The following is a 25,473-nucleotide window of genomic DNA, read 5'->3' on the forward strand; positions in this document are numbered from 1 at the left end:
CCCTAGATGATTGGAGTGTTTCCTTCATCCCTTTTGTTTCCACAGTTTTGTTTTAAACACTTGTTGTTCTCCTTGGTCAAGTACCAATAGATCAGCTTTAACCAACTTACAGATTGCGGTGGCAGCTCTGCCTGGGGCTGGATATCAAGTCTCCTGGGTGGGGGAACCAGCCAGGTCTCCCTTGCTTTGAGTCAAATTTAGACACAATTCGGAACCATGGACCCTGCCCAGCTGGGCTTCTAATATCAAAAATCATCCCCTGAAATGATCATGTTTTCATCATAGCTTCATTAGCTGTGAAATTTAAATAGTTTGGTCCTTTAACCGAGTAATGTCTTATGCTCTTTAAAACAGCTCCCTGAAGCGGGTTTTATAAATATTTGCTGCAACAATATACCAGATACTAAGATAGATACTAAAATATTGCTGATCTTATATTTGGTACTGAACACAGAAATTAATTTAGGAAATAGACTAAAAATTGAGAAGTCAGGCCCTGGCTGGTTAGCTCAGTTGTTTAGAGCATTGTCCGAAAACGCGAAGATTTTGGGTTCAATCCCTGGCCAGGGTACATATGGGAAGCAGCCAGTGAATGCACATTTAAGTGGAACAACAAATGAATGCTTCCATGTCTCTCTCCATTCTCCTGTCTCTAAAATCAAGCAATAATAATAGTAAAAAAGTCATTACCTTTTGATTGGGTCTGTACTCTTATAAGAGAACTGTTGTAGATAAGAAATGTCTACTTTAAAAGTACCCTAGAAAATAATGCTTCAGAAGTCTGTTCTCCAGTACAGTAGTTTCATGATTAAGTGAAAACTTGTTCTGACCTGTGGTGGCGCAGTGGGATAAAGCATTGACCTGGAACACTGAGGTTGCCAATTCAAAACCCTGGGCTTGCCTGGTCAAGGCACATATGGGAATTGACGCTTCCTTGCTCCTCCCTCCTCTCTCTCTCTCTCTCTCTCTCTCTCTCTCATTCTCTCTCTCCTCTCTAAAGATGAATAAGTAAAATCTTAAAAAAATAAAATTCACTGAAAATTCTGAATAACCAGAAAATGAATTATTCAACTTTTCTCCATTAAGATGTGTCAATTTCACAATTACATCAGTTACTTTGCAAAATACCCTAATCTGGTACCATTCATTGTTACTAACATCTTGTTAAGCTGTTAAACCATAGTTTCATAATTGTAGCAGTATGTGTTTAAATTGCATTAAGAACTATAATGCTTAATTTTGACAGACATTGCTCTTATTTTTCCATATTTAGCCCTAAGATTTTAAATGTTTATTTTAGAAGATCAAGTTTGGAGAAAGTGTCTGTAGACTTACTAAATAGTATTTTATCACTTGACTTGGTCTACCCTAGAGGGTGTGCAGGTGGTAGAGGGTGCTCAAGTCAGGCCTGGCGCCCTCTGGGGAGAGCCACCTTTTATTTCCTTGGCTTCTGTGCCTTCAAGAAGGAAAGGAAGGAGTGAGGATCTGGGAGAGGAAATGGAGGCTGTTTGTCCAGTTTGGAAAAACCTCAAGAAATGTGTTCTAGTGGGGCTGCCTACATCAGCTTTCTATTGAGTTTAGTGTTGCTCAGCTGTCTCAGGTTAAATTAAGGAAGAAACAGCCAGAACTGCACTGTCCTAGATGTTTGCTACTGGCCACTTACGACTTTTTAGATAAGGAAATGAAAGATTGAGGTCCTTACCTGTCACAAGTGCTCCATAGCCGCACTTACCGAACATTTACCTCGTGCAAGAAGTCTTCTCTGCAGCATCTTGCTAGATTCTCATGGATCATGTCTCTCTTTTTCCTATGACATCTGCTCATGGTAGTGCTGGGGCCTGGCCTCCATAACCCACACTCGTTAGACTGCAAGTAGTCCATAAGCACACTGCTTTTTATGAGCTGGAATGGGAAGTGGCCTTGGGGATTGGAAGTCTGAATGACTTAATATTCTTTTTTTTTTTTTCAATTAAAGACTGTATGTTCATTGTTAAAATTAGAAAATGCACACACAAAAATAAATAAATAAAATCACAGGTAATCTTGTGATATTGAAATATAGTTGACTTGTGTTATATTTAACATTTTGCTGTTTCCAAAAGTCACATATAAGCAGTGATATAATGAACATCCTTATGGGTGAATTTTTGTGTACAGCCTTTATTGTTTTTCTTCTAAAAAGAATAATTTTTTTTCCTTTTTATTTTTGAATTTATGTATGTGATGAGTACATTTGTGTAAAAACAATTCAGGCAGTGCTAAGGTATCTGGAACAGCTCATCCCAGTCTCCTGGGTAGGACACCCTCTTGGCAAGTAGCCTTTTAGACCTTTGGTGTGTTCACATGTATGTGCAGCTGAACATTCATCTGTAAGGGCCATGTCTTTCTTTTGTCTTTGCATGGACAGTCTGTCATGAGGTCTTTCCATATCAATACACACATCTTCCTTGTTTCTAGTGAGTGCATGGCATCTGATCATGTGGGACCATGTCCTTAGGACCAGCAGCCCTGCAGTGAGCATGCCTTACTGATTCTTGTGCATGTGTGTTAATGTTTTGTAGCACTGGGTTCCAGAAGTGGAATTGCTCAGAGACAAATCAGTGGCCAACTTCTAGAGTATGCCAGGTCTAGGTCCCTGTATACTTCTAAGAGGCCTGTTCTTTTTGCAGTCGCATTCTTCCTATTTTTGCCATGTGTAGTTGTCATTTGCTTTTGAATTTGTTTATAGTACATATTTTCTGATAGAATTTTTTTTCTTTTTTTTTTTTTTGTGACAGAGAGAGGGACAGAAAGGGACAGAGACAGGAGGGGAGAGAGATGAGAAACATTAATTCGTCATTGCGGCTTCTTAGTTGTTCATTGATTGCTTTCTCATAAGTGCTTTGACCAGGGGCTACAACAGAGCGAGTGACCCCTTGCTCGAGCCCATGCTCAAGCTGGTGAGCCTGCTCTCAAGCTGGATGAGCCCACGTTCAAGCCAGCGACCTCAGAGTTTCAAACTTGGGCCCTCTGTGTCCCAGTCTGATACTCTATCCATTGCGCTACCACCTGGTCAGGCCTGATAGAATTTTTTGTAATTATTTGAATCTGTCAGTTTTTGCATTGTGATTGTTGTTTTTGAATTGGAGTCTGGAAAATCTTCTTTCAAGTTTAAGATACCTGAATGTACCTTGTGGTTCTTTTTTTTTTTTCTGATTTTTTTTTTCAGGAAAAATTTTAACTCTGCATCTGTAACGTATTTTCAAATGTAGAACAAGGTGGAAATCTAACTTTGTTGTTTTTAGGCTACTCTGTCAGGGCTGGTTTTGGCTTCAAAGAACAAAAATAGTGGAGTAATGGTGATCTAATCCCATCGGGATCTGGCCTGCCTTCTGGCTGCACACCTGCTTGCTGTTCTCAGAGCCACATGGGGATTGTGGTTCTGGAGCCTGGCCACAGGTCAGTGCCCCAGGACTGAGGGAAGGGGAAGACAAAGGGTTGTGGGAACTACCCTCTCAAGAAATCTGAGAAAGTGGGCTGGTAGCTTCTTCCAGGAGCTGCTGTGGACGATGTTCCACGTGGCTTCTTAGCACACTGGGTGGGCCGCCAGCAGCCTCTGCTATTGAAGCAGAGTTGGAACAGTGCCCCAAGGCCTCCTGAGAAGTGATTGAAGTTTCTTCCACCTATATCAGGGGTTGGGAACCTATGGCTCATGAGCCAGATATGGCTCTTTTGATGGCTGCATCTGGCTTGCAGACAAACCTTTAATAAAAAAAAATAACGTTAAAAATATAAAACATTCTCGTATTACAATCCATTCATTTTCTACCATTCATGTTCATGGTTACGGGTGGCTGGAGCCAATCACAGCTGTCCTTCGGGACAACACCAAATTTTTATTGGATAATGCGTAACATACACGGGCCGTTGTATGGCTCTCACGGAATTACATTTTAAAATATGTGGCGTTCATGGCTCTCTCAGCCAAAAAGGTTCCTGACCCCTGACCTATGTGATCATTTTAGAGATTTTGCTATAATTTTTCTGGGAAGATCTGGAGATTAAACGCTGGTGGACTGACATTGAGCTGTAAGAGATAACAATGACTGATTGCAGGTAGGGAGACTTAGTGTGGTTTTATGTAGATATCTTGTCAGCTGTGAGATTCCTTCAAGGTTTTGATATGTGAGAGAAGTTAAACTTTCTCATTTTCATTTTGAGGAGAAATGATCAAAACTTTCCATGGACGTAAATAGTTCTGTGAAACTGGAGAATTGAGCATGCAGGTATATTCAGTATGAGAAGTAATAGATTAATAAAACCACTTGTGTTGTATCTGATGCTGGCAGCTGGACACGTGGCTGATAGCACCTAATTGTGGAAGTGTATTATTGTTCTTACCCAAATATGCAGTTTCTTAAATGATGAAAACTGTTTGTAATGTTAGTATTAAATAAAGTAATCCAGACTTCTTTTTAGTGCTGTTTACATTTCTAAAAGGACAGTTGGCCATTTAAATGGGTTCTGCTAACAAATCAAGTTAGCCACTACAGGGTTAAAGTATTATTTTCTTGGAATTTTATGTTTTGATGTCATTTTGTAGGGAATATACCATATTTCCCCATGTATAAGACACACTTTTTTCCTAAAAATTTGGGGTCTAAAAACTGGCTGTGTCTTATACAGTGGTTGTAGATTTTTTTGCTTGCATTTCCCGCTTTTTCGCGCTTGTTTTTTGCACTTGTTGAAGACAGTGATTCGTCATCAGGCACAGATGAGGACAAGCTAATGGATGAGAGTTTTGACAGTGATGAGGAGTTTAGTGAATTTTATGATGAATAAAACTTGAGTTCAATAACTTTATGTAATACATTTTTTTTTTCAAAATTTGGTCCCCAGACTTAAAGTGTGTCTTATACATGACAATGTCTTATACATGGGGAAGTATGGTAGGTTTCAAATTGACAGGGTCATAACAGAATATTTATCGAAACTTGATTGATTCATCCACACACATTGATTGAATGCTTGCCATGAGCAGACTGTGCCCTGGTGCTGGAGATCAGGCAGTGCGCAGTTGAGCCCTCTTCTGGAGGAGACCAGCCTGCAGTCCATTACCTTGTGCCCTGAAGAGTTTAGGGGTGGGGGACAGTGCTGGGCTTGGCCAGGGAGCGGGCACTCCTGTCTCCCTGATCCTCTTCCCTCACACTTTCGGTGCTTCTTCTCTTCTTTGAGGGTTCCACCTGGAGCCCTAGCAGAAAGTGACAGCCACAGTAGCTTTTGGAGTCAGAGGTCATGGTGGTTGTGAGACCTTCTTGTGTCTTTCTGGGCTAACGGTGTCATCACAGTCCAGAGTAATACAGTCCTCTGGTCATTCCAGGAGTTACACAGTGCCTTCATGGTCCTTGCTTGCTTCAAGGAAGGGCCAGCGGGGCTCTGGTCCAGCCAGTTCACCAGCAGTATCCCTTCTATTCCCAGAAGGCAAAGCCAAAATAGTCTTACTCTGTAATGTTTGCTAGAGCATTTGCTAACTTTGAGATACAAGTCAATATGTATTTTAGATATTATCAATGTGTCTTATTAGTGGGTCATGCCACTGAAATCAGGAGGCCTGTTGTCCCACCTGGCATCTTCCTGCTCTGGAATGTGGGCATGCTGCAACCCCATCAACAATCTCTCCTACAATGTGGGGAGGGCGAGTGCTAGAGGACCCATCTTATGTCATGAGTCAGTCAACAGACAGAAAACTGATACTGTCACACAAATCAGGTAGTATATGTGTAGGTGCTGAGGGCAGGGGTCCTGGGAAGCTGACAAGGGACTATCCTTATTGTTATTTCAGATGTGTACAACTTTAGAAAATGTTGACAAGATATTCTAGGTCTGCAAGTACAGACTTGCAGTGACATTTAGCAAATTGGAATACCCTCTTGACAAGGTGATTGAATGTATTTGTGGGATGTGGATAGAAGTTTAGCCCATCGGCTTTGGTATTCTTCTTCCATGACTTTGGGCCAATTGTTGAGTTATTCTAGGCCCATATCTTTATTTTTGTTTCTAAATTTCTCTACTGTTGTTATCAGAACAGAACTAAGAGGTGCAGGAGCGCAAGTACCCTTACGCTTCAGTTGCTCTAACCTCACCAAGGTGATGGCTGGTCCTGCAGCGCAAGCTGTTCTCACAAAGAGCCCAATGCTCCTCCCAGCCAGCTCTCCATAGTGGTGCCCTGTGTTCTGCTACAGGGAAGGTGCCACCTGCGTCTCCTCGCTGTGTAGGCACTACCTGCTAACCAGACACATCTGGTCCTTCAACAACTTTCCAAGTGGTAGGGAATTTCAGACTTTAACGTATCTGCTGAACTCCTGGGAGAGACAGTTAAATGCTTAGTATGTAGTTGGTGCTCAGTAGCGTGAATTAATAGTCACTTTACCCTCACTATCTTGGAGTTTGATAGATATTTTGGAAACTTACTACATTTTAGTGTTGCATGACTTTCTACCTTTTTGGATTTATTAAAAAACTGGATCCTGACTGGCATGCTTGGGTGAGGTTTTCTTTTTTTTGATTAAAAAAAAATTAAACATGGTGAACAAAATTATAATAGTTCTAAATGATTGCCTAATTGAGATTGCAGATATTCCGGGAACAAGGGTGTTGAGGACTTACTTCCTACTGGAGTCCCCTCCTTGCTTTCGGTGGCCTCGAGTAGCCTTCAGGGCTGCTGCTGTTAGGAATGATCACGTCAAATGAAATTTGGGGAGGGGGAGGCAGTACTTCAGGGGGAGAAAGTTGAAATTGGCCTTAAACAAGAGCCTATGTAACAGTGGTCCCCAACCCCTGGTCCGCGGACCAGTACTGGTCTGTGGGCCATTTGGTACTGGTCCGCAGAGAAAGAATAAATAACTCACATTATTTTTGTTTTATTTATATTTAAGTCTGAACGATGTTTTATTTTTAAAAAATGACCAGATTCCCTCTATTACATCCATCTAAGACTCACTCTTTTTTTTTTTTTTTCTGAAGCTGGAAACGGGGAGAGACAGTCAGACAGACTCCCGCATGCGCCCGACCAGGATCTACCCGGCACGCCCACCAGGGGCAATGCTCTGCCCACCAGGGGGCGATGCTCTGCCCCTCCGGGGCGTCGCTCTGCTGCGACCAGAGCCACTCTAGCGCCTGGGGCAGAGGCCAAGGAGCCATCCCCAGTGCCCGGGCCATCTTTGCTCCAATGGAGCCTTGGCTGCGGGAGGGGAAGAGAGAGACAGAGAGGAAGGGGGGGGGGGTGGAGAAGCAAATGGGCACTTCTCCTATGTGCCCTGGCTGGGAATTGAACCCGGGTCCCCTGCACGCCAGGCCGACGCTCTACCGCTGAGCCAACCGGCCAGGACCTAAGACTCACTCTTGATGCTTGTCTCAGTCACATGATACATTTATCCGTCCCACCCTAAAGGCTGGTCCATGAAAATATTTTCTGACATTAAACTGGTCCGTGGCCCAAAAAAGGTTGGGGACCACTGCTATATAAGATTACACGTAAGATAATCTGATGCTCTTTACATTTGTAATTTGGCATTAAGCAGTATTGCCTGTTGTTATGTGGGCTATTTTACTAACTATTGAACTAACATTATTAAATTATTATTGAGCTAATTTATTTTGTCTTTTATTTGCTTTCTAAACAAACTTGAAACAGAAGCAGGTGAATTTGATCTGTTATAGTTTCTAGGATTGGATCATTTGAAACCCGCCCCCCCCCCCCCCAATTTCTAAAAGGAGTGAAGTATGAACGTTTTTCCTTCCTTCAGAAGGATTCTGTGGAACAGGTCCTTACCCTGAAACTTAACTCCAAAAGCTGTTGCCACCTCCAAAGGACTAGCTTTTTGCTCATGAGGCTGACAGTGACAGAAGTGACTTATGAGGCAGAGGTGAGGTATAGGGTGGCTTTTGGAGCTCACTCCTCTCTCCTGCAGACCTTTGTTAGGAAAAGAAAGGAGGCCATATTTCTGCCCTCACGCATTTGGTCATTGACTTCCTTGTCTCTGAGTTGCAAGGAGAGAACACTTCAATGTTGAGTTAAATGGGACTTTTCTGCCCCAAGGGACGTTTCTGTGTAACAGGTTTGGGAAGCACTGGACACTGGATCCAGCATGTTGTCAGTGGGTAGGCAGGCTGGCCTGTCTCAGACCCTCCATGCTTAGTATGGCCATGGGATTCAGAGCTCATCAGAGGTGGGGTGACATGCCTGGGGAGACTGTGTTTATTGTGACACATAAACTGAAATTGTCTTCTATCTTTCATGGATGGAATTCTGTTTCTTAATGTAAAGTCACTGAAATGATTCTGTTGGGTAAGTCTTAAAATGCCAATCAAAAGTTTTTGTTTGTGTTATTAGTAAAATTCTTGTTAATGTGTGATGCTAAATATATGTGTAATTGTTCTATCACAGAGTGTTCGTTATGTACTTCTAGAGGAGAAAAGAAACTGGATTATAAGTGGCCAGAAATATATTGTCGTGTCATGATGACCTAATAACAGAGTGAAAAGTGTGGCTAAGTTTAATTGTAACTCTAGTATGTTTTCTCTTTTGTCCATTAGACTTCATGAGGAAATAATTGACTTTTATAACTTCATGTCCCCTTGTCCTGAAGAAGCAGCCATGAGAAGAGAGGTGGTAAAACGGATTGAAACTGTGGTTAAAGATCTTTGGCCAACAGCTGATGTGGGTATAGCCTTTGTACTTCCTTGTCACATACAAGTTAACGTGAACACCCAAGATTGTAACATGTCTGTGCAGACCTGTGCCCAAGTCAGGTTTTCTCTAGGTGTGGTCCTGGGCCAGGCAGCAGTGTATCCCCTGAGAGCTGATTGGAAATGTACCTGCTGAGTCAGACACCTTGGGGTGGGGCAGGGATCTTAATTTAACTTGCTTTCTTTGTGGTTCTGATGCATTCAAGTGAGGACCACTGGCCTAACAGAAGGTTTTTGGGGATGGTGTGATTATTTCTCTTTAAAATGTCTAATTGAAAGTTAGACATTTTACCCCTTCTCCTGCCACTCGTGGTGTGTTTATTTTTGTGAAAATTTAAAGTATTTTCTCAAACACCACTTTTACAGCAAATGAAATAGTGTCCATTGATATGAGAGCCACTGGCATTTCTGGTGCTTAATGCAAGCAACATGAACATGTCCTCTGACCAAGTTATGATGGTCTGCATGCAGGCTTCTGTCCTTATCGGTCAGCCTCCCCTGCCAGTGACCAGTGACTGTGACTGGTGACCCACCAGTGATGGAGATGCGCTAGGCTGCTAAAGGACACATGTGCTCCCAGTGAGCTGGGCAGCACCTCAATTCCTCTCCTCTCTTCAAGTGACTTACAGTATCCTTGGCTTTAAACTTTAGTGCTCTGGCACGGTGTTTCACCTCTGTGTCCTAACTATGGGCTTGAAAATTATTGGAGGGCTTGAACCAGTCTCCAAAAAGTTCTTAGCTTTGGCAGGTGTGGATGAGGCCAATAATTATTTTGTCTCTTAATTTTGAGTTTTTAAAAATTCCTCTTTGGGCCTGACCAGTGGTGGTGCAGTGGATAGAGCGTCAATCTGGGACATTGAGGTTCCAGGTTTGAAACCCCCAGGTCTCCAGCTTGAGCACAGGTTTATCAGTTTGAGCGTGGAGTCACGGCTTGAGCATAGGATTTTCGACCTGATCTCGTGGTTACTGGCTTGAGCCCATAAATTGCTGGCTTGAAGCCCAAGGTCACTAGTTTGAGCCCAAGGTTTCTGGCTTGAGTAGGGGGTTATAGGCTCAACTGGAGTCCCCTGGTCAAGGCACATATGAAAAGGAATCAGTGAACAACTAAAGTGCCTCAACTATGAGTTGATGCTTCTCATCTTTCTCCCAGTCTCTCTCTCTCGGAAAATAAAAATAAATTCCTCTTTGGGCAAGTCTTTAGCTTACAGATTAAGTAGATTTTGTTGGATCATTTCTGTGTCTTTCCAACATGCAGGGCAGGGGAGATACAGAGACAGACTCCCACATGTGCCCTTACTGGGATCTACCCGTCAACCCCCATCAGGGGCTGATGCTCTGCCCATCTGGGGCCATGCTCACAACTGAGCTATTTTTAGTGCCTGAGGCAGAGGCTCCACAGAGCCATCCTCAGCGCCCAGGACCAACACGCTCGAACCAATTGAGCCATGGCTGCAGGAAGGGAAGAGAGAAAGAGAAAGAGAGATAAGGAGGAGGGGGAGGGGTGAAGAAGCAAATGGTCGCTTCTCCCATGTGCTCTGACCAGGAATCAAACCCAGGACATACACATGCCGGGTCAATGCTATATCTGTGGTCAACTGGCCAGGACCGTATTTATTTTTAAGTGAGAGAAAGAGAGATAGAGAGACAGACTCCTGCATACAGCCTAACTGGGATCCACCTGGCAGCCCCCGCCTGGAGCCGATGTTCGAATCAACTGAGCTCCTTCAGCGTCTAAGGCTGACACTCAGACCAGTTGAGCTATGTTCAGTGCCTGGGGTGGATGAGCCACTGCCAGCCAGAGGGGAAGAGAGAGAAGTGGGAGAGGAAGGGGAAGAGGAGATGGTTGCTTCTCATGTGTGACCTGATCAGGGATTGAACTTCATATGTCTTCACACAGGCTAATGCTCTATCCACTGAGCTAACTGTCCAGGGCTTGCAGGACTGTTTTAATTTCACTCAGGAGTAGGAATGAGGCCTATCTTTGACTGAGAAGTGATGGAAGGATGACTGAATTGTCACCTATTTTAAGACAATTATTTTTTTCTTTCAGGTACAGATATTTGGCAGCTTCAGTACCGGTCTCTATCTTCCAACTAGGTGAGTGCCGGGTTAGTGTTTATGTTTATTTGGGAAGAGGAGATGGTGGTATCTCTGTTGTAGTCAGGGCTTAGTAAAGTCCTTGTATTCAAGATTAAGGCTAGAAATAGTAGCTAAAGGAAAAGACTGGAGCAGAGAGAGAAAATTGCAGGACATAAAATTTAATTTACTATTATGATAATTGATTGCTTTGTATTTTACCTGTTGTGCTTAATTTGATGGGGTACAAAATTGCTGGACACTAGAAACATATGGAGATGTGTGACAGGGCCAGGGGAAGAAAATGCAATAGAAAACATTTTGCTGATATTTTTGGATATACTTTGAAAATTTGATCTTATGTTTTACTGAACATTTTAGCATAATTCTAATTAAACAATACTGTTAGGATTTTTATTTGATAGAAAAATGTTAAGTTTGCATTCTAAAGTCCATCAAGGACTTTAAATATCCAAATCAATTTTATATATATAGTTTCATTAAAAGTTTATTTTTTGTTAACTTGCTGTTAACTTTGGATACTCGGGAGGCTATAATCTCAGGGTTTGGAGTCGGTGTTGGCAGGGCCAGTGGGTAATTGAACAGGATTGGGGGTCAAGGAGTCCGGGTCAGCAAGAGAGTGATCCAGTATAGACGGCACTGGAGTAAGGACCCAGAAACCTTAGAGGGCAGGCGGTTTATTTCAGTCCCTTATTACCTAGTGGTGTTGGAGACTGTGTCACCCTTTTTGCTTTCAGTCTTTGTGTTACAGATACATCATTAGCTGCATTTTCTCACTACATAACCCTGAGAGGGATATACGTAATGGCGTTTATATACAGCCCTTGAAGGAGATGAGAATGTGTGTGCCTGTGTTACTGCATAGTGAGGTGAGCAGCGATTCATGGCCACTTTTTTTTTTTGTCCAGTGACATCGACTTAGTGGTCTTTGGAAAATGGGAGCGTCCACCTCTCCAGCTATTGGAGCAGGCCCTAAGGAAGCACAACGTGGCTGAGCCGGGCTCCATCAAAGTCTTAGACAAAGCTACAGTAAGTGTGGGCCTGTCCTGATGCCTGTGTGATTCACTGAGGTTGTCTGCAGCAGGTGTTGGTTGCTGAAGACTTCTCTACTTGTGATATAAATGTGCTTCCGAGTTGTTTTCTTATAGTTAGGATCAGCTGAGAATGTGTTCAGTCTGACCTACAAGTTGTGAGAATATCCAGCTGTTCTTGGCACTAGAGTACCTGTCAGCCTCTGTTAGGGTATGCAAGGAAGGATGCGAGTCTCTGAAACGAGACATGTTTGGGAGCTGCCCTTTTTGGAATGTGTAACTGAATAATTAAACCATGGCTTTTATAGCCCTGGCTGGTTGGTTCAGTGGTAGAGCATCCGCCTGGAGTGTGGATGTCTTGGGTTTGATTTCTGGTCAGGCCACATAAGAGAAGCGCCCATCAGCTTCTCCACTTTTCTCTCTCTCTCTCTCTTTCTCTCTCCCTCCCTTCCTTCCTCCCTCCCTCCCTCCCTCCCTCCCTCCCTCCCTCCCTCCCTCCCTCCCTCCCTTCCTTCTTCTCTCTCTCTCTCTTTCTCTCTTTCTCTCTTCTCCTCTTGCAGCCATGGCTTGATTGGAGACAGCTGGCCCTAGGCACTGAGGATGGCTCCATGGCCTCTGCCTCACTCAGGTGCTAAGAAGAGCTCAGTTGCTGAGCAATGGAGCCACACCCCATATGGGTAGAGCATTGCCCCCTAGTGGTCTTACTGGGTGGATCCCAGTCAGCGCACATGTGGGAGTCTGTCTCTGTCTTCCATCCTCTCTGAATAAAACCAAAAAACAAAAAACAAAACAAAACTTGGTTTTTATTACGTAGAAAAAGATCATCATTTGGCAATTATACTTCAGAAAGAAAACACCTTGTCAGTTCCTTTTATTCTAAAAATATACACTTATGAAAAATTTTTTATTTTGGGAAGCAGTTGGAAGGTGAGACTGATTTTGAAGTGTACTTGTCGAAGTTTCTCTAAGTCCAAGATTAGAAAGCAGTGCAGAAACTGTAAGTTACTTGCTTGTTGCGTGATGGTTATTAGCTCATCTGTACTACAGGTTAAATTTTAATTTTTAAGTTATGTTTCATCCTATATGAAACTGGATTAAATCCTTTTAGTTTTAAGATTGTCAGAAATTAAGGTGGGGGCTTTGTCTTGCTCATGTAGTGGAACCATTTGCTCAGCTGCCTTCTGCCCAATGAGTTAGTTTTGGCTATTTTTAAACCACTTACAGGCATTATCTCAGTTAATCCTCCAAGCCACTCTCATGGGCAGAAACTGTTATTTTTCACATTTTACAGGTGAGGAAACTGAGGCACAGAGAGGCTAGGTAATTGGTCCAGGGGGGTTCAACAACCACGCCATTTCCTCTGCTGCCATAGGTCACTCTCCCGTGGGTGTCCGTGGCAGTTGGCTCCAGGTGAGCATTTAGAGCAGGTTGTATACTAAAAAGCATGTTCCTATATTGACTTCTAGATGTTTTAAACCTTTAACTAGACCTCAGTTGTTTTGTTGAAGGGAACAGCCTTTTTATTCCTTAGATGCTGAGTAAACAAAGCATTGCCTTTTCTTCTGGAAAAACACAATGGGGGTGTAAATCTGAATGGTTGCTTGGTCATCTTTTATGAGGCCAGTTTTTAGTGCCTTTTGGTGATAATTTCTGTTGATGGGTATTTCCAAAATGACTTTTTTTATTAGAGAATAATTTTTTTTTAGTTTGTTTTAAAGAAAGATTGAAACCCAAAGTAGAATTGTTTGGAGAAACATCATTAGTACAAATTATAATTTTAAAAATGGCTTTGAGATTGCTTTGAATGTTTTCAGAAATTCTAGCAAGCATAATTTGGGGACCAGGAGTTTTTCCCCATTACCGGGCCCTCATGGTAGAACCGAGACTTAGCTGGCTTCTTCTCCTGGTAGGCAGGCATATAGTCTGGGCCTCCCACCCCTCTTTCTCCTTCTCTCAGGCACCTGTTCCCCTTTGCCCTCACCCCCTTGGCAGAAGTGGATAGTGGCCATGATTGACGCTAGGTCACTGGCAAGGTGCTGAGTCATGTCAGCAGGGCTGGGCAGAGGTGTTGGCGGGGCTGGGGAAGTGGCAAGACTTTGGATCTAGGGACGAATGAGATTAACCCTGGCAAAATCCCTTTTCTTCTCATCTTTAAAATCTTGGGTTCATGATCTCTAAATTTGTGAATAATTTTTAAAAAGCCTTTCTGTATAACTTTGGAAACATTTTGATGCCTGACCTTGAAGAATTTTGCATATTGAAGCATAAATTTTCAAATTAAATTTTCGCAGGTACCAATAATAAAACTCACAGACCAGGAGACTGAGGTTAAAGTTGACATCAGCTTCAACATGGAGACTGGGGTCCGGGCAGCGGAGTTCATCAAGAATTATATGAAGGTACTGCCATCAGCAAGTTAGCACAATAAAAATCAGGGACTTAAAATGTTATGTTGGGTATTGTTTCTCTTATAAATGTTAAAAACTTTAAACTGACTATAATAATAGAGACTATACAAGAATAATTTAGCCTATAAGTATTATTTCTGAAGAAATAATATTTTTGAAGAAATAATATTGATTAATAACTTTGAAACTACATAGCTGTTTTTCAGATTTACTTTCCTTGGCTAGTCATTTCATAAAGTTGAATGTTGTTTTAGAGAGTTTTGTGAAATGTTCTTCCTGGTTATTACAAAATGACCATGCCTGTAGCTCTTTGGGCTTGGTTTGCAAGTGAATCCAGGAGCCCATTGGAGACTGAATGCATCGTGATGCACTCTAGATTCATGTACTTGGTCTCTTGCCTGAAGATAGAAGAGCAAACTTGTTTACGAAGGGGACATAATTTGAACTCTGACCAGGTGTCTGGTCCAGTTAAACAGATGGTCTTTCCTCCTGTTATAGTGGAAGTGGTGACATCCTTGTTAGAGGCCACCTAGCACCTGTAGTCTGGGTACTGCCTCCTCCCACAGTTCCAGGGACCTTCCATTTCCCTTTTCCTTTCCCTTTCCCTTTCCCTTTTTCTCTCCATCATGTCTTGTCTGAAGGCTCCTTTCTGTTCCTGCATACATAAAAACAACCGAAGTTTCTGCTGTCCCCCACCCCTTCCTCATACTCTGCATTTCTTTGTTACCTTCACCCTGCTCATCCCTTGGGAAGACTGGCTGCTCATCCTGCTGTTGTCCCCCTGCCTCATGAGCTGTCCCCTCAACGCCTCTGGCTTTTCTCTGGGTGCCTTTGAGTGTTAAAGGTTCTTGTATTGGTTCTAGGACCCTTCCTTGTGCACTGTTGCCTCCCTCCCTTCACCAGCACAGCCCTCCACCCAGCATGCAGCACGCTGTGGGATGGATTTGAAGAAATGTATTCATTCGTCCCATTTCTCTTTGTGCAGGGTTTCCCCCCTCATAACCTGAGGAGGGGCTCCCCAATGGAATGGGAATGAGCCCACATAATTCACTCTCGGACTCTGGTTTGAAGATGATTAGCCTAGGCCTTGGTCGGCAAACTGCGGCTCGTGAGCCACATGCAGCTCTATGGCCCCTTGAGTGTGGCTCTTCCACAAAATACCACGTGTGGGCGCTACCTACCTGTGTAGTTTAAGTTTAAATATTTTGGCTCTCAAAAGAAATTTCAATCGTTGTATTGTTGATATTTGGCTCTGTTGGCTAATGAGTTTGCCGACCACTGGAGAGCTTTCCAAAGGGCAGGAGGATAGAGGAAGCTTTCTTTACTACCACGTAGAATTTGCTGTGTGAGGTCTTCAAAGGTACATTAACTAACCAGTAAATATTTTTCTTTTGGAATTACAGAAATATTCGTTGCTGCCTTACTTGATTTTAGTATTGAAACAGTTCCTCCTGCAGAGGGACCTGAATGAAGTTTTTACCGGTGGAATTAGCTCATACAGCCTAATTTTAATGGCCATTAGCTTTCTACAGGTGAGTTTGCTTTTCTCTCGAGAAACACTGATACTGAGGCTCACGTGGGTTCCCTTCGCTGCTCGGTTTTGGTTTAGGAGAGTCTGACGTCATAACAAAATCCTACTTTGATGAATACTTCTCTCCTATTATTTTTTTTTTTTTTTTTTTTTTTTTTTTTTCATCTGAAGCTGGAAACGGGGAGAGACAGTCAGACAGACTCCCGCATGCGCCCGACCGGGATCCACCCAGCACGCCCACCAGGGGCGATGCTCTGCCCACCAGGGGGCGATGCTCTGCCCCTCTGGGGCGTCGCTCTGCCGCGACCAGAGCCACTCTAGCGCCTGGGGCAGAGGCCAAGGAGCCATCCCCAGCGCCCGGGCCATCCTTGCTCCAATGGAGCCTCGGCTGCGGGAGGGGAAGAGAGAGACCGAGAGGAAGGGGGGTGGGGGGTGGAGAAGCAAATGGGCGCTTCTCCTATGTGCCCTGGCCGGGAATCGAACCCCGGTCCCCCGCACGCCAGGCCGACGCTCTACCGCTGAGCCAACCGGCCAGGGCCCTATTATTTTTTTATAGCTTGTTTTGTAGCTGATTTAACTGTTAGAGGCGGGAGAGCTTATCTGGTTGTCAGTTATGTGTATGTCAGTCCAAACTCGAAGAAACTCCTTTATATTTAGAAACTTTCATACCTTGAAAGAATAAAAAAACAACAACAACCATTTTTCTTGGTGCTTAACTATGATGTATACTGAAAAAAAATCTTATCTCAGAAAAACGTTTGGTACCATATATGGTAAAAATTGAAGAGTCTTTTTTTCAGATTAACAAAACTTTAGTATTTTCTCTTGAAGTACCATGGGGAAATCTGTCAGTAGAGAACTGACAATTCAATGCTGTGCTGTACTGCTAAACTATAGTCAAAATATTCTTATTGATATTTTCTTAAATGAAGGTTTCTGTTTTTTACAAGATCTTGCCAATGTATGCTAGCTGCACAGCACTTTTCCTCCAGGTTTATTACTAGTTTTGTACTTGTGATTGTGCTTAGTTAGGGCTTTATGTTCAGAATCTGGTCAATTTCTCATCAGGAATACTGCTAGTGGTCGGTACACTTCCTGGTCACACTGCCTTCAGTTGTTTTGACTTCCTCGGACTACTTTGCAGAAATGCTTTAATAGTGAAAAAGGAATTCCATGCATTTGCTTACAGTTTTAATTCCTTGCCTTGTCTTCCACCCTAACCTCTGATGTTGCCCTTCCTACCATCCTTCCCTAGTTTTCAGACATGAGTTTGATAAACACAATCTTCTCTTAGATTGCTTCCTCAGGTATTCCTGATATGAACTATTTTAGTAGCCTTGTAATAATGACTACTTCCTTTTATTGCACTGGGCTCAGTGCCCCCTGTCAAATTACCCCATGGGATCCTCGCAGCGCTCCTGTGACCCAAGAGCCTCACCCAGCACAGGTGCGATTGCCTGTGTCACCTCCACATCCCTTAGTGCCTTGCCCTTCCTGCCTCAAAGCTGTGACTGTTATAGCATCTGAGTTCATTTCATGGCTGATTGAGGTAAGAAAGCCCAGCATTGCCTTGGGTAGTTCTGAGGTGTTTGATTTTGACTAGGAAGGGAGTAAGGGAAGGCGAAAATATAGTAAGATTGCTTGCTACACATGTGCCTTTGGAACACGCAAATCCCTAGAAGTCAAAGATCTGAACCCTAAAAATACTTTCACTATTTTCCCTTGGAGATAAATTGTGCTTTTGCCACAGATGCCTGCTGAGCACTTGCAAGGAGGCTAGTGAGAATGAAAAATGGAATTTTTAATTTGTCTTAATTTATTTAAATATAAGCCACCAATGTGGCTTGTAGCTATCATGAGCATAGCGGGTCTGCATTGCTTAGATTTGAGAATCTCTTAAATCATTGACTCAGGAGAGTGTCAGTAGGTTCAGAAGTCCATTACCTGCTTAAAGAAATTGTGGCACTGAATTGAGGCTGACACTAATCTCTCTGACAAGCAGGGACATGAGTTTGCTATAAATACGATACAATACTAATTACTTATAAATAGTTAAAATCCTTTCATGTTCTGTTTTTCTGTGATGTTGTTCAGTCTAATACTGCCCCCTGTCGGTTGTATTTTGGAACAATGGAATTAAGATTATAACTAGAAAATTCCACCATCTTCTATCTAGATGACTAAATTGTACACAATATGGCCCACCTACAATGTGGCCCAACTACAAGTTGGGAACTTGTAGTTAATCAAATGTATGTTTTGTAGGAAGTTGCAGTATGGATTACCAATTTCAAAGAATTACGGTATAGTAAAAACATTTAGGTAGAAGGTTTTATTTCTTTTGAACTCGTTTTATTGAGAAAGGTTCTCCAGGCTTCCTTAGAGCCTCCTCGCAGCCGCTTTGAGCACTCCAGTGGTAGTAGTGCATGAGCGACTGCCGTGCGGGTGGTTCCTAGAAGAGATCTCTAGGTAACAAACTTTAATACATGCCATCTTCTTTAGAAGTGAGTCGAATCTGTTGCCTTTGCAGTTGCATCCAAGAATTGATGCCCGGAGAGCTGATGAAAACCTTGGAATGCTTCTCGTAGAATTTTTTGAACTCTATGGAAGAAATTTTAATTACTTGAAAACTGGTATTAGGATAAAAGAAGGAGGTGCCTATATTGCCAAAGAAGAGATCATGAAAGCCATGACCAGCGGGTACAGACCATCGATGCTTTGCATTGAGGACCCCTTACTGCCTGGTAAGGGTACTTTCCTCTGCACTCGGGTGGGGCATTCCTTCCCTGGTGTACCCATGTGGTGTGGTGGTGTGGTGGCGTGTGTCCTCAGGCCCTGCAAGCCAAGGGCAGTTCATTGGATCTGATGTAAACTACTTTTCTAACAGTAAGGAGTGACAATTTACAAGTCCTTGTTTAATGCTTCTAATTACTTACTGTAGAGTTGCAATTTTGTTTACATTCTGGAGTCAATCAGAAAAATGTGGAAGGTGAGAATTAAGAAAAAAAATGTATTTTTTTGTTATAAAATTATTTTTATAACAAATAATTATCAAAAACCATTTTTCTATATTTATCATAAACCATTTTTCCCCCTAAAAGTAAGTGACAGAGAAAAGTGAAGTGTTCTATCCATAATAATCCCCTCCCATTTTGGCCTGTATGTCTCTCATTTTTTTCCTACATGGATATTAACACTCTTTATTGCAGCTTTATTAATTAAATGGTGTCAGATAAAACAAACATATTTGTAACTTGATTTGTAACTTGTTCTTTACTTAAAAGCATATCTGAGACCCCAACCCCCTTTTTTATGTGTCTAGAGTCTGTTCTGTCACGACGGTTACCACCTTGAAGAACCTGAAACAGGCCTCTAGTTTTTCTATTTTATTTCTTTTAGAGTATTTAAGGGTGCTCATAATTCCAAACTCTGATGACAGTCTTTGAAGTCTTTGCCAATCTGATAAAACCATGCAATATAAATTTTCATATAATTTACATATCTTTAATGACAGTGAGGTAAAACACATTGTTACTTGTCACATTGTTATTTGTCAATTACCCAAATGTTTATTGAGCATCTGTTAAGTGAGATACTGCTCTTACTATTGGTGATAAAGTCAGTGACCGACAGGTGACAGAAAAGGTGGTAGAAATGTCAGTTCCTGGTATGCTGCCCCTTTGTATTTCTTTCTGTGTGAGTGTGTGTGCTTTGTCTATTTGTCAGACTGTTCCCTTACTGATTTTGTGAGACTCATGTATTGTTAGGGAAGCCTTTCTTTGTTGTACATACTGTACTTTCCTTTTCACCCACTTTATTTGCATCTGAATTTGGTATTCTTTTATTGTTTAGCATATTTAATATCCTCATTTAATGATTTTTGTTTTATGGTTTTTGGGGTATAAAATTTCTTAAATTTCTTTTTTTCAAAAAAACATACTATTTTTTTCTGTTATTTATAAATGACCTGATTTATGCCCTGCCTTTTCAGTAGTGATTTCCTGGCAGCACAGTGTGACAGGTTTTCATCATCTGTTTATGTTAGTAAGTTAAATGGAGATATTTCCATTGTCTTCAGTGTTTGCTCAAATGTACATGAAAAACAAAAACACCACCCTAATGCTAGGTTATAGTATATATACTTAAATATGGAAAAGATAGTATTCCAATACTTAGAATACAGCTTCTAATTTTTTTTCTTACTTACCTGGCTTGTGAAGATGTTTCATGTAAATAAAATAAAAAAGTTAAGCTCCTTCTCTGTTGTTTGCTTGGAGACTTCATTGGCAGCTTCATTTAATTTGCTACCCAACACCCAGAGTTCAGACCTGGAACATTCTATCCTCCTATCCTAGAGGATTTGCTTTGCAGGTCCCATTGGTATTGACTGAACTGAGATGTGGTCAGGTTAACTGCCTGCCACAGTGGGCTCTCAGTCAACGAGACAGCAGCCTCATTCTGGTTGCCGCTTTGCTGTGTTTTTGCTAGCTGGGAAGTTATTTGACTTGTAGACTGTCACTCCATCTCTGAGTGACATCTGTGTTCGTGGAGGTAAACCCTGAGTTGATGATTCAGATTGGGCCCCTGAGCCTGTGAAACACTGTGAGATACACACATGGCGATTAATGCATGTTTGCAGGTGCCTGATTCAGCTTTGTTCTTGGGGTCTAGACAAGTTTGAGTGGTAGGGGCCTGCTTCAGAATAACTTATGTGAGAAGATCAAAAACATCTGGATAATGGCTCAAATGTTTGGTAGAGTTTTAAGCTGCTTTTCTATTTCAGGAAATGACGTTGGCCGAAGCTCCTATGGGGCCATGCAGGTGAAGCAGGTATTTGACTACGCCTACATTGTTCTCAGTCATGCCGTGTCACCACTTGCGAGGTCCTATCCAAACAGAGATTCTGAAAGGTAACAGAAGTCAGTTGTCACCTTTGTTGGGCTCTTAGCTCCAGGAGCACAGTAGTCACACCCTCATTAGCCTCTGCAAAGCTGGTAGCCCTTGCCTCTGTGATTTGTTTCCACAAAGTTTACTGGTGGATGTGCTGTCAGAATTTAGTAACACTTGAAAATATCAGTAAAGGAAGACCTTTTAGGAATTCAGGATGGCTGTATTTGATTCATCCAAAGTTAAGAGTTGAAAATTTCTTATTTGAGGAGTTAAATCTTTTTCTTTTCAGAATATTTTGTTTTGGGAAGATGACTTTGCTGGCTTTTAAAACTTTGGAACATGATGCTTTTTCTTGAGGCAGTCTTCAAATGTGGATCGTTAGCTCTATGTGAATGTGTATCTGGGTCTGCAAGCCCCACCCCTTCTCTTAGGCACAGTCTCATTTTCCATTCTGGAACACTTGCAGTGCACATGGTCATTGGTAGTGAGAAATATTTATTTCTCGCTTCAGATTATGTTGTGACGGAGGTAGTGGGATTTGGGTGCAAAGCAGGAGGTGAGAGTACAGTGAAGAAGGAAGATAGCACAGTTGTCTCAAGTGGTAGTTGAAAGAGTGCCATTGCCCCTGTTTCTTGGGAAGGTTATGGAATAGATAGGTTTGGAGGCTTGGCACTGGTGGTGGTAGAATTGCCATGGGTTTTGTGGCTTGTGACCAAGTCTTTCCAGGCAGCATTTGGGCCCCATGATGGGTTCAGACTCTCTTTGTTCTCACCGTGCACTAGGAAGTAGGAATGTCAGACTTTCATGATTATGGTGGGTGGGGCAGGTAGACTTCTTACTTAGGCACTGGATTTAAACATTCTTTGTTAGATCATTTTAGGTTCAAGGACTTCTACCTCTGTGTATTTTGTAAAATGATTTTAGCTTTTCCCTATATTTCACTTAGCAAAGCAATATATTGTTAAGAAGATAAAGTAGCTACTGGAAGGGTTTCATGGGCTTCACAGTGCTGTTGTGCTATGCTGATTTTCCTCCTTGTTCTTTGCAGTACTTTAGGAAGGATCGTCAAAGTAACTCAGGAAGTGATTGACTACCGGAGGTGGATCAAGGAGAAGTGGGGCAGCAAGGTCCACCCAGCGCCTGACCTTGGTGAGAGCATAATTCAGTCAGGTTACCCTTCAACTTCTGGCCACTCACAGGGAGTATCTCTTTGTCCCTCCACGGGAAACTGTTCAAACTAAGAAGAATACCTAGTTTTTCTGTAAGAGTTTAATTTAAACCTACAAGACTTAGGCCAGTGTGCCCTGGCCGGTTGGCTCAGTGGTAGAGTGTGGGCCCTGTGTGTGGAAGTCCCGGTTTCAATTCCTGGCCAGGGCACACAGTAGGAGCGCCCATCTGCTTCTCCACCCTTCCGCCTCTCATTTCTCTCTATCTTTCTCTTCCCCTCCCACAGCCAAGGCTCCATTGGAGCAGAGTTGGCCTGGGCACTGAGGATGGCTCCATGGCCTCCACCTCAGGAGCTAGAATGGCTCTGGTTGCAATGGAGCAATGTCCCAGATGGGCAGAGCATCGCCCCCTAGTGGGCATGCCAGGTGGATTCCGGTTGGGCACACACAGGAGTCTGTCTCTCTACCTTCCTGCTTCTCACTTCAGAAAAATACAAAAAACAAACAAAACAAAAAACAAAAAAATCTTAGGTCAGTGCTATCCAATAAAAATACAATGTATGCCACATGGAATTTTAAAGTTTCTAGTAACTGGCTTAAAAATGTGAAGAGAAACAGGTGAAATTAATTTTGATAATACAGTTTATTCAATTTGGTATTCAAAATATTAACATTTGTAGATATAATCAATATAAAAATTTTTTGAGATATTTTGCAGCCTTCTTTTTGTACAGGTTTAAATCTGGTATGTATTCATACTTGCAGCACTTTGCAATTAGGATGCTAAATTTCCACCAGAAATATTTGATCTGTATTTAGATTTCATAGAATGTACAAGTTGAAAACTATTTACATATGCAAGTTGTTTCAAATATATTTAAATATTTTCTAATAACTGAAATAAATATAATTTTAAAAAATAATTGAAATTCAATACAATTAGAAATTCACCCTGCTCCCCAAACTTTTTACACAGGGGGCCAGTTCACTGTCTCTCAGACTGTTGGAGGGCCGGACTATAAAAAAAACTATGAACAAATCCCTATGCACACTGCACATATTTTAAAGTAAAAAACCAAAACGAGAACAAATACAATATTTAAAATAAAGAACAAATAAATTTAAATCAACAAACTGACCAATATTTCAATGGGAACTATGGGCCTGCTTTTGGCTAATGAGATGGTCAATGTCCGGTTCCATATTTGTCACTGCTAGCCATAACAAGTGATATGACGTACTTCTGGAGCCCTGACACATACATCACGCATCACCGGAAGTAGTACTTCACATTAGTGACACCACTCTTTGTGGCGCTACCACATACAGTGCTCCAGGATGCATCCTGTGCTCCTCTCACTGACCACCAATGAAAGAGGTGCCCCTTCCGGAAGTGCAGCGGGGGCTGGATAAATGACCTCAGGGGGCTGCATGTGGCCCGCGGGCCATAGTTTGGGGAACCCCTGATTTAGAGACTCAGTCATAACTGTGGCTGGTGGCTGTCCCATTGGGACTGCATGTCTGCACTCCTAGAACGTGACTCACCCAGGCTGTGTTTTTCCTCCATAGAAAATAGAATTAAGATTAAAGAGCGAATAAGCGCTGGTGACGGAGAGCAGCCCCAGCACCTAGACCCGGAGCCGCCCTATGGCCAGCGCCTGACTTTGTCTCTGCCCAGCCCCCAGCTCCTCTCCTCGGGCTCCTCTGCATCTTCTGTGTCTTCACTTTCTGGAAGTGACATTGTGAGTGTCTGCTGGGTGGTCTGTGTTTGTGGAAAATGTCAATAGCAGGGAGTGTTCATCATTCTCTTTATGTGGGTGGGAGACCACCCCGAGTCTGCAGTGAGTGGTCCTCACTCTGCTATGAGCCCCAGTCTCAGTGACCCAAGTGGCCCCTTCTGAATAGTAATGCCCCGATGGTAGAATTACAGTGGACTTCCTTGAATAGTTTTTAAAAAACTTATTTGGGAATAAAGCAGTTAAATCGCGGTATCCCTTCTGCATTTCCTTTACATTTCCTGTCAGTTGTGAGGTGGAGGCTGTGTGAGCAGCTTTTATGTGGCCTATTGAGCAGCAGTAGTGGGCAGATTCTAGCAGCCTCACATGGCCAGCATGGCAGGTGTTTCTTCTGTGACTTCAGGAGCTGTGTGCCTCTGTTTACAGTCCTCCCTGTTCTTCCTGCCCACAGGATTCTGACACACCGCCCTGCACAACACCCAGCGTTTACCAGTTCAGTCTGCAAGCGCCCACTCCTCTGCTGACCAGTTTGCCCACCGCCTTGCCCATGCCAAGTGGCAAACCTCAGTCCACTACTTCCAGAACATTGATCATGACAACTAACACTCAGGTACATGGCCGCTGGTGCCATCCTGTAATGGGCCCTTGGGAACCATGTAGGAGTGGCTGACTCTTTGATTTAGGAAAAGAACTTTAAGAGTCTTTGAAAGGTACATTTCTTCCTCGAAGGAAATTCTCATCTTTTGAGGATCTGATAGAATGTAATTCTTGTCATTCTTTTAAAGACAGTGCTATCGCAGCCCACCATGCAGTGTTTGCAGTGAGGGGACTCAGTTCTTAAACACTGATGTGGCTTTGAACAAGGCCCAAATTGACAGTCGTTCTGCATACTACATTGAGACCCAGTGTGAGACCACTGTCCTGGGTTGTGTCAGAGAGAGGCACTCTGATGCTGTCCTGGGGTAGAAGCAGACATTTGTCTGTGCTTCCTCTCAGGAACACAATGTTTACACTTTTACAAAGTTTAATATAAACTTTGACTTTTTTGCATAGCCAGTTGTTATAAGGCTTTTTCTGTTAAAATATGTCCTCTTTTAAATGGGATAGAGACTTTCTGTGGGGATGGGGGGCATGATGTGGATGGTAGAGGGTATTTTATTGATTGGGACACTTGAAACCATTTCAACACAAGAAATTAAAACTTAAAATTAAAAAAGAAAATGTCATCTTTTTTTTAATTGAGGCAAAAATAGAAGTCTGAGGACAGTTTCAAAACTAATAAATTTTGTATCTACCTCCCAATTATACATCAGTTGAATGTGTATAGGTATAGAACCCATCATGTTAATTTACTTTAAAAGTAAAGCCAGTCTCTAGAAGGTGGTTATAATTCAAGTGTAAAGCAGCATAGATATGGGCAAGGAGGGCCACAGTCATTCTCCAGAGTCTGTGGGGCACAGGACTGGAAGGTGTGAGTGGTGCACTTTACAGAAGTCTGAGGAGGGGTTCATACCAGCACCCTGTGCCGTGATGGGATGGTGATCGGGTGCAGGAGTTGGGGCAGTTCACAGAGTGCCAAGGAGGGGCAAGGGCCACCCCACCTCAGCGCCCATCTACAGGCTGTCGCTGCTCTGGGCTCTTTCCAGATATTCGAGTGACAGTTACTGTGATGACTGTATTTCTTTATTTTCAATTGTTGTTTAGGCCTACTGAATACTGAGACTTTCTGACTTGGGTTACTGGGCATACTTCATGTTGTGCTTGCTGTTTCCAAACATAAAAATGTTTCTGATTCAGAAGAAATCCTGTGAGGTCATAGTCAAACACAAACTGGATTCATGAGCCTTTTTGCAAATGGCAGCCTTCTTGGTGGCTCATCCCTGGAAC

At 42.6% G+C, this 25,473-nt stretch overlaps 1 protein-coding gene across 2 annotated transcripts in view; it reads left to right on the forward strand.

Moving 5' to 3' along the window:
* The window catches only part of TENT4A (terminal nucleotidyltransferase 4A), a 45,913-nt gene that overhangs the window by 16,387 nt on the left and 4,053 nt on the right, over positions 1-25,473 (forward strand). For both annotated transcript variants that reach the window (XM_066243460.1, XM_066243451.1), the window contains exons 2-11: positions 8,575-8,698; positions 10,778-10,824; positions 11,733-11,853; positions 14,147-14,254; positions 15,667-15,795; positions 18,325-18,538; positions 20,578-20,704; positions 21,733-21,833; positions 23,420-23,592; positions 24,038-24,196. In XM_066243460.1, coding sequence (XP_066099557.1) covers positions 8,575-8,698; positions 10,778-10,824; positions 11,733-11,853; positions 14,147-14,254; positions 15,667-15,795; positions 18,325-18,538; positions 20,578-20,704; positions 21,733-21,833; positions 23,420-23,592; positions 24,038-24,196 — 1,303 coding nt within the window. The remainder of the gene's footprint in view (positions 1-8,574; positions 8,699-10,777; positions 10,825-11,732; positions 11,854-14,146; positions 14,255-15,666; positions 15,796-18,324; positions 18,539-20,577; positions 20,705-21,732; positions 21,834-23,419; positions 23,593-24,037; positions 24,197-25,473) is intronic.

The sequence above is a fragment of the Saccopteryx bilineata genome, chromosome 1 (assembly GCF_036850765.1).
Source record: "Saccopteryx bilineata isolate mSacBil1 chromosome 1, mSacBil1_pri_phased_curated, whole genome shotgun sequence".
In the NCBI taxonomy this organism is placed as follows: Eukaryota; Metazoa; Chordata; class Mammalia; order Chiroptera; family Emballonuridae; genus Saccopteryx; species Saccopteryx bilineata.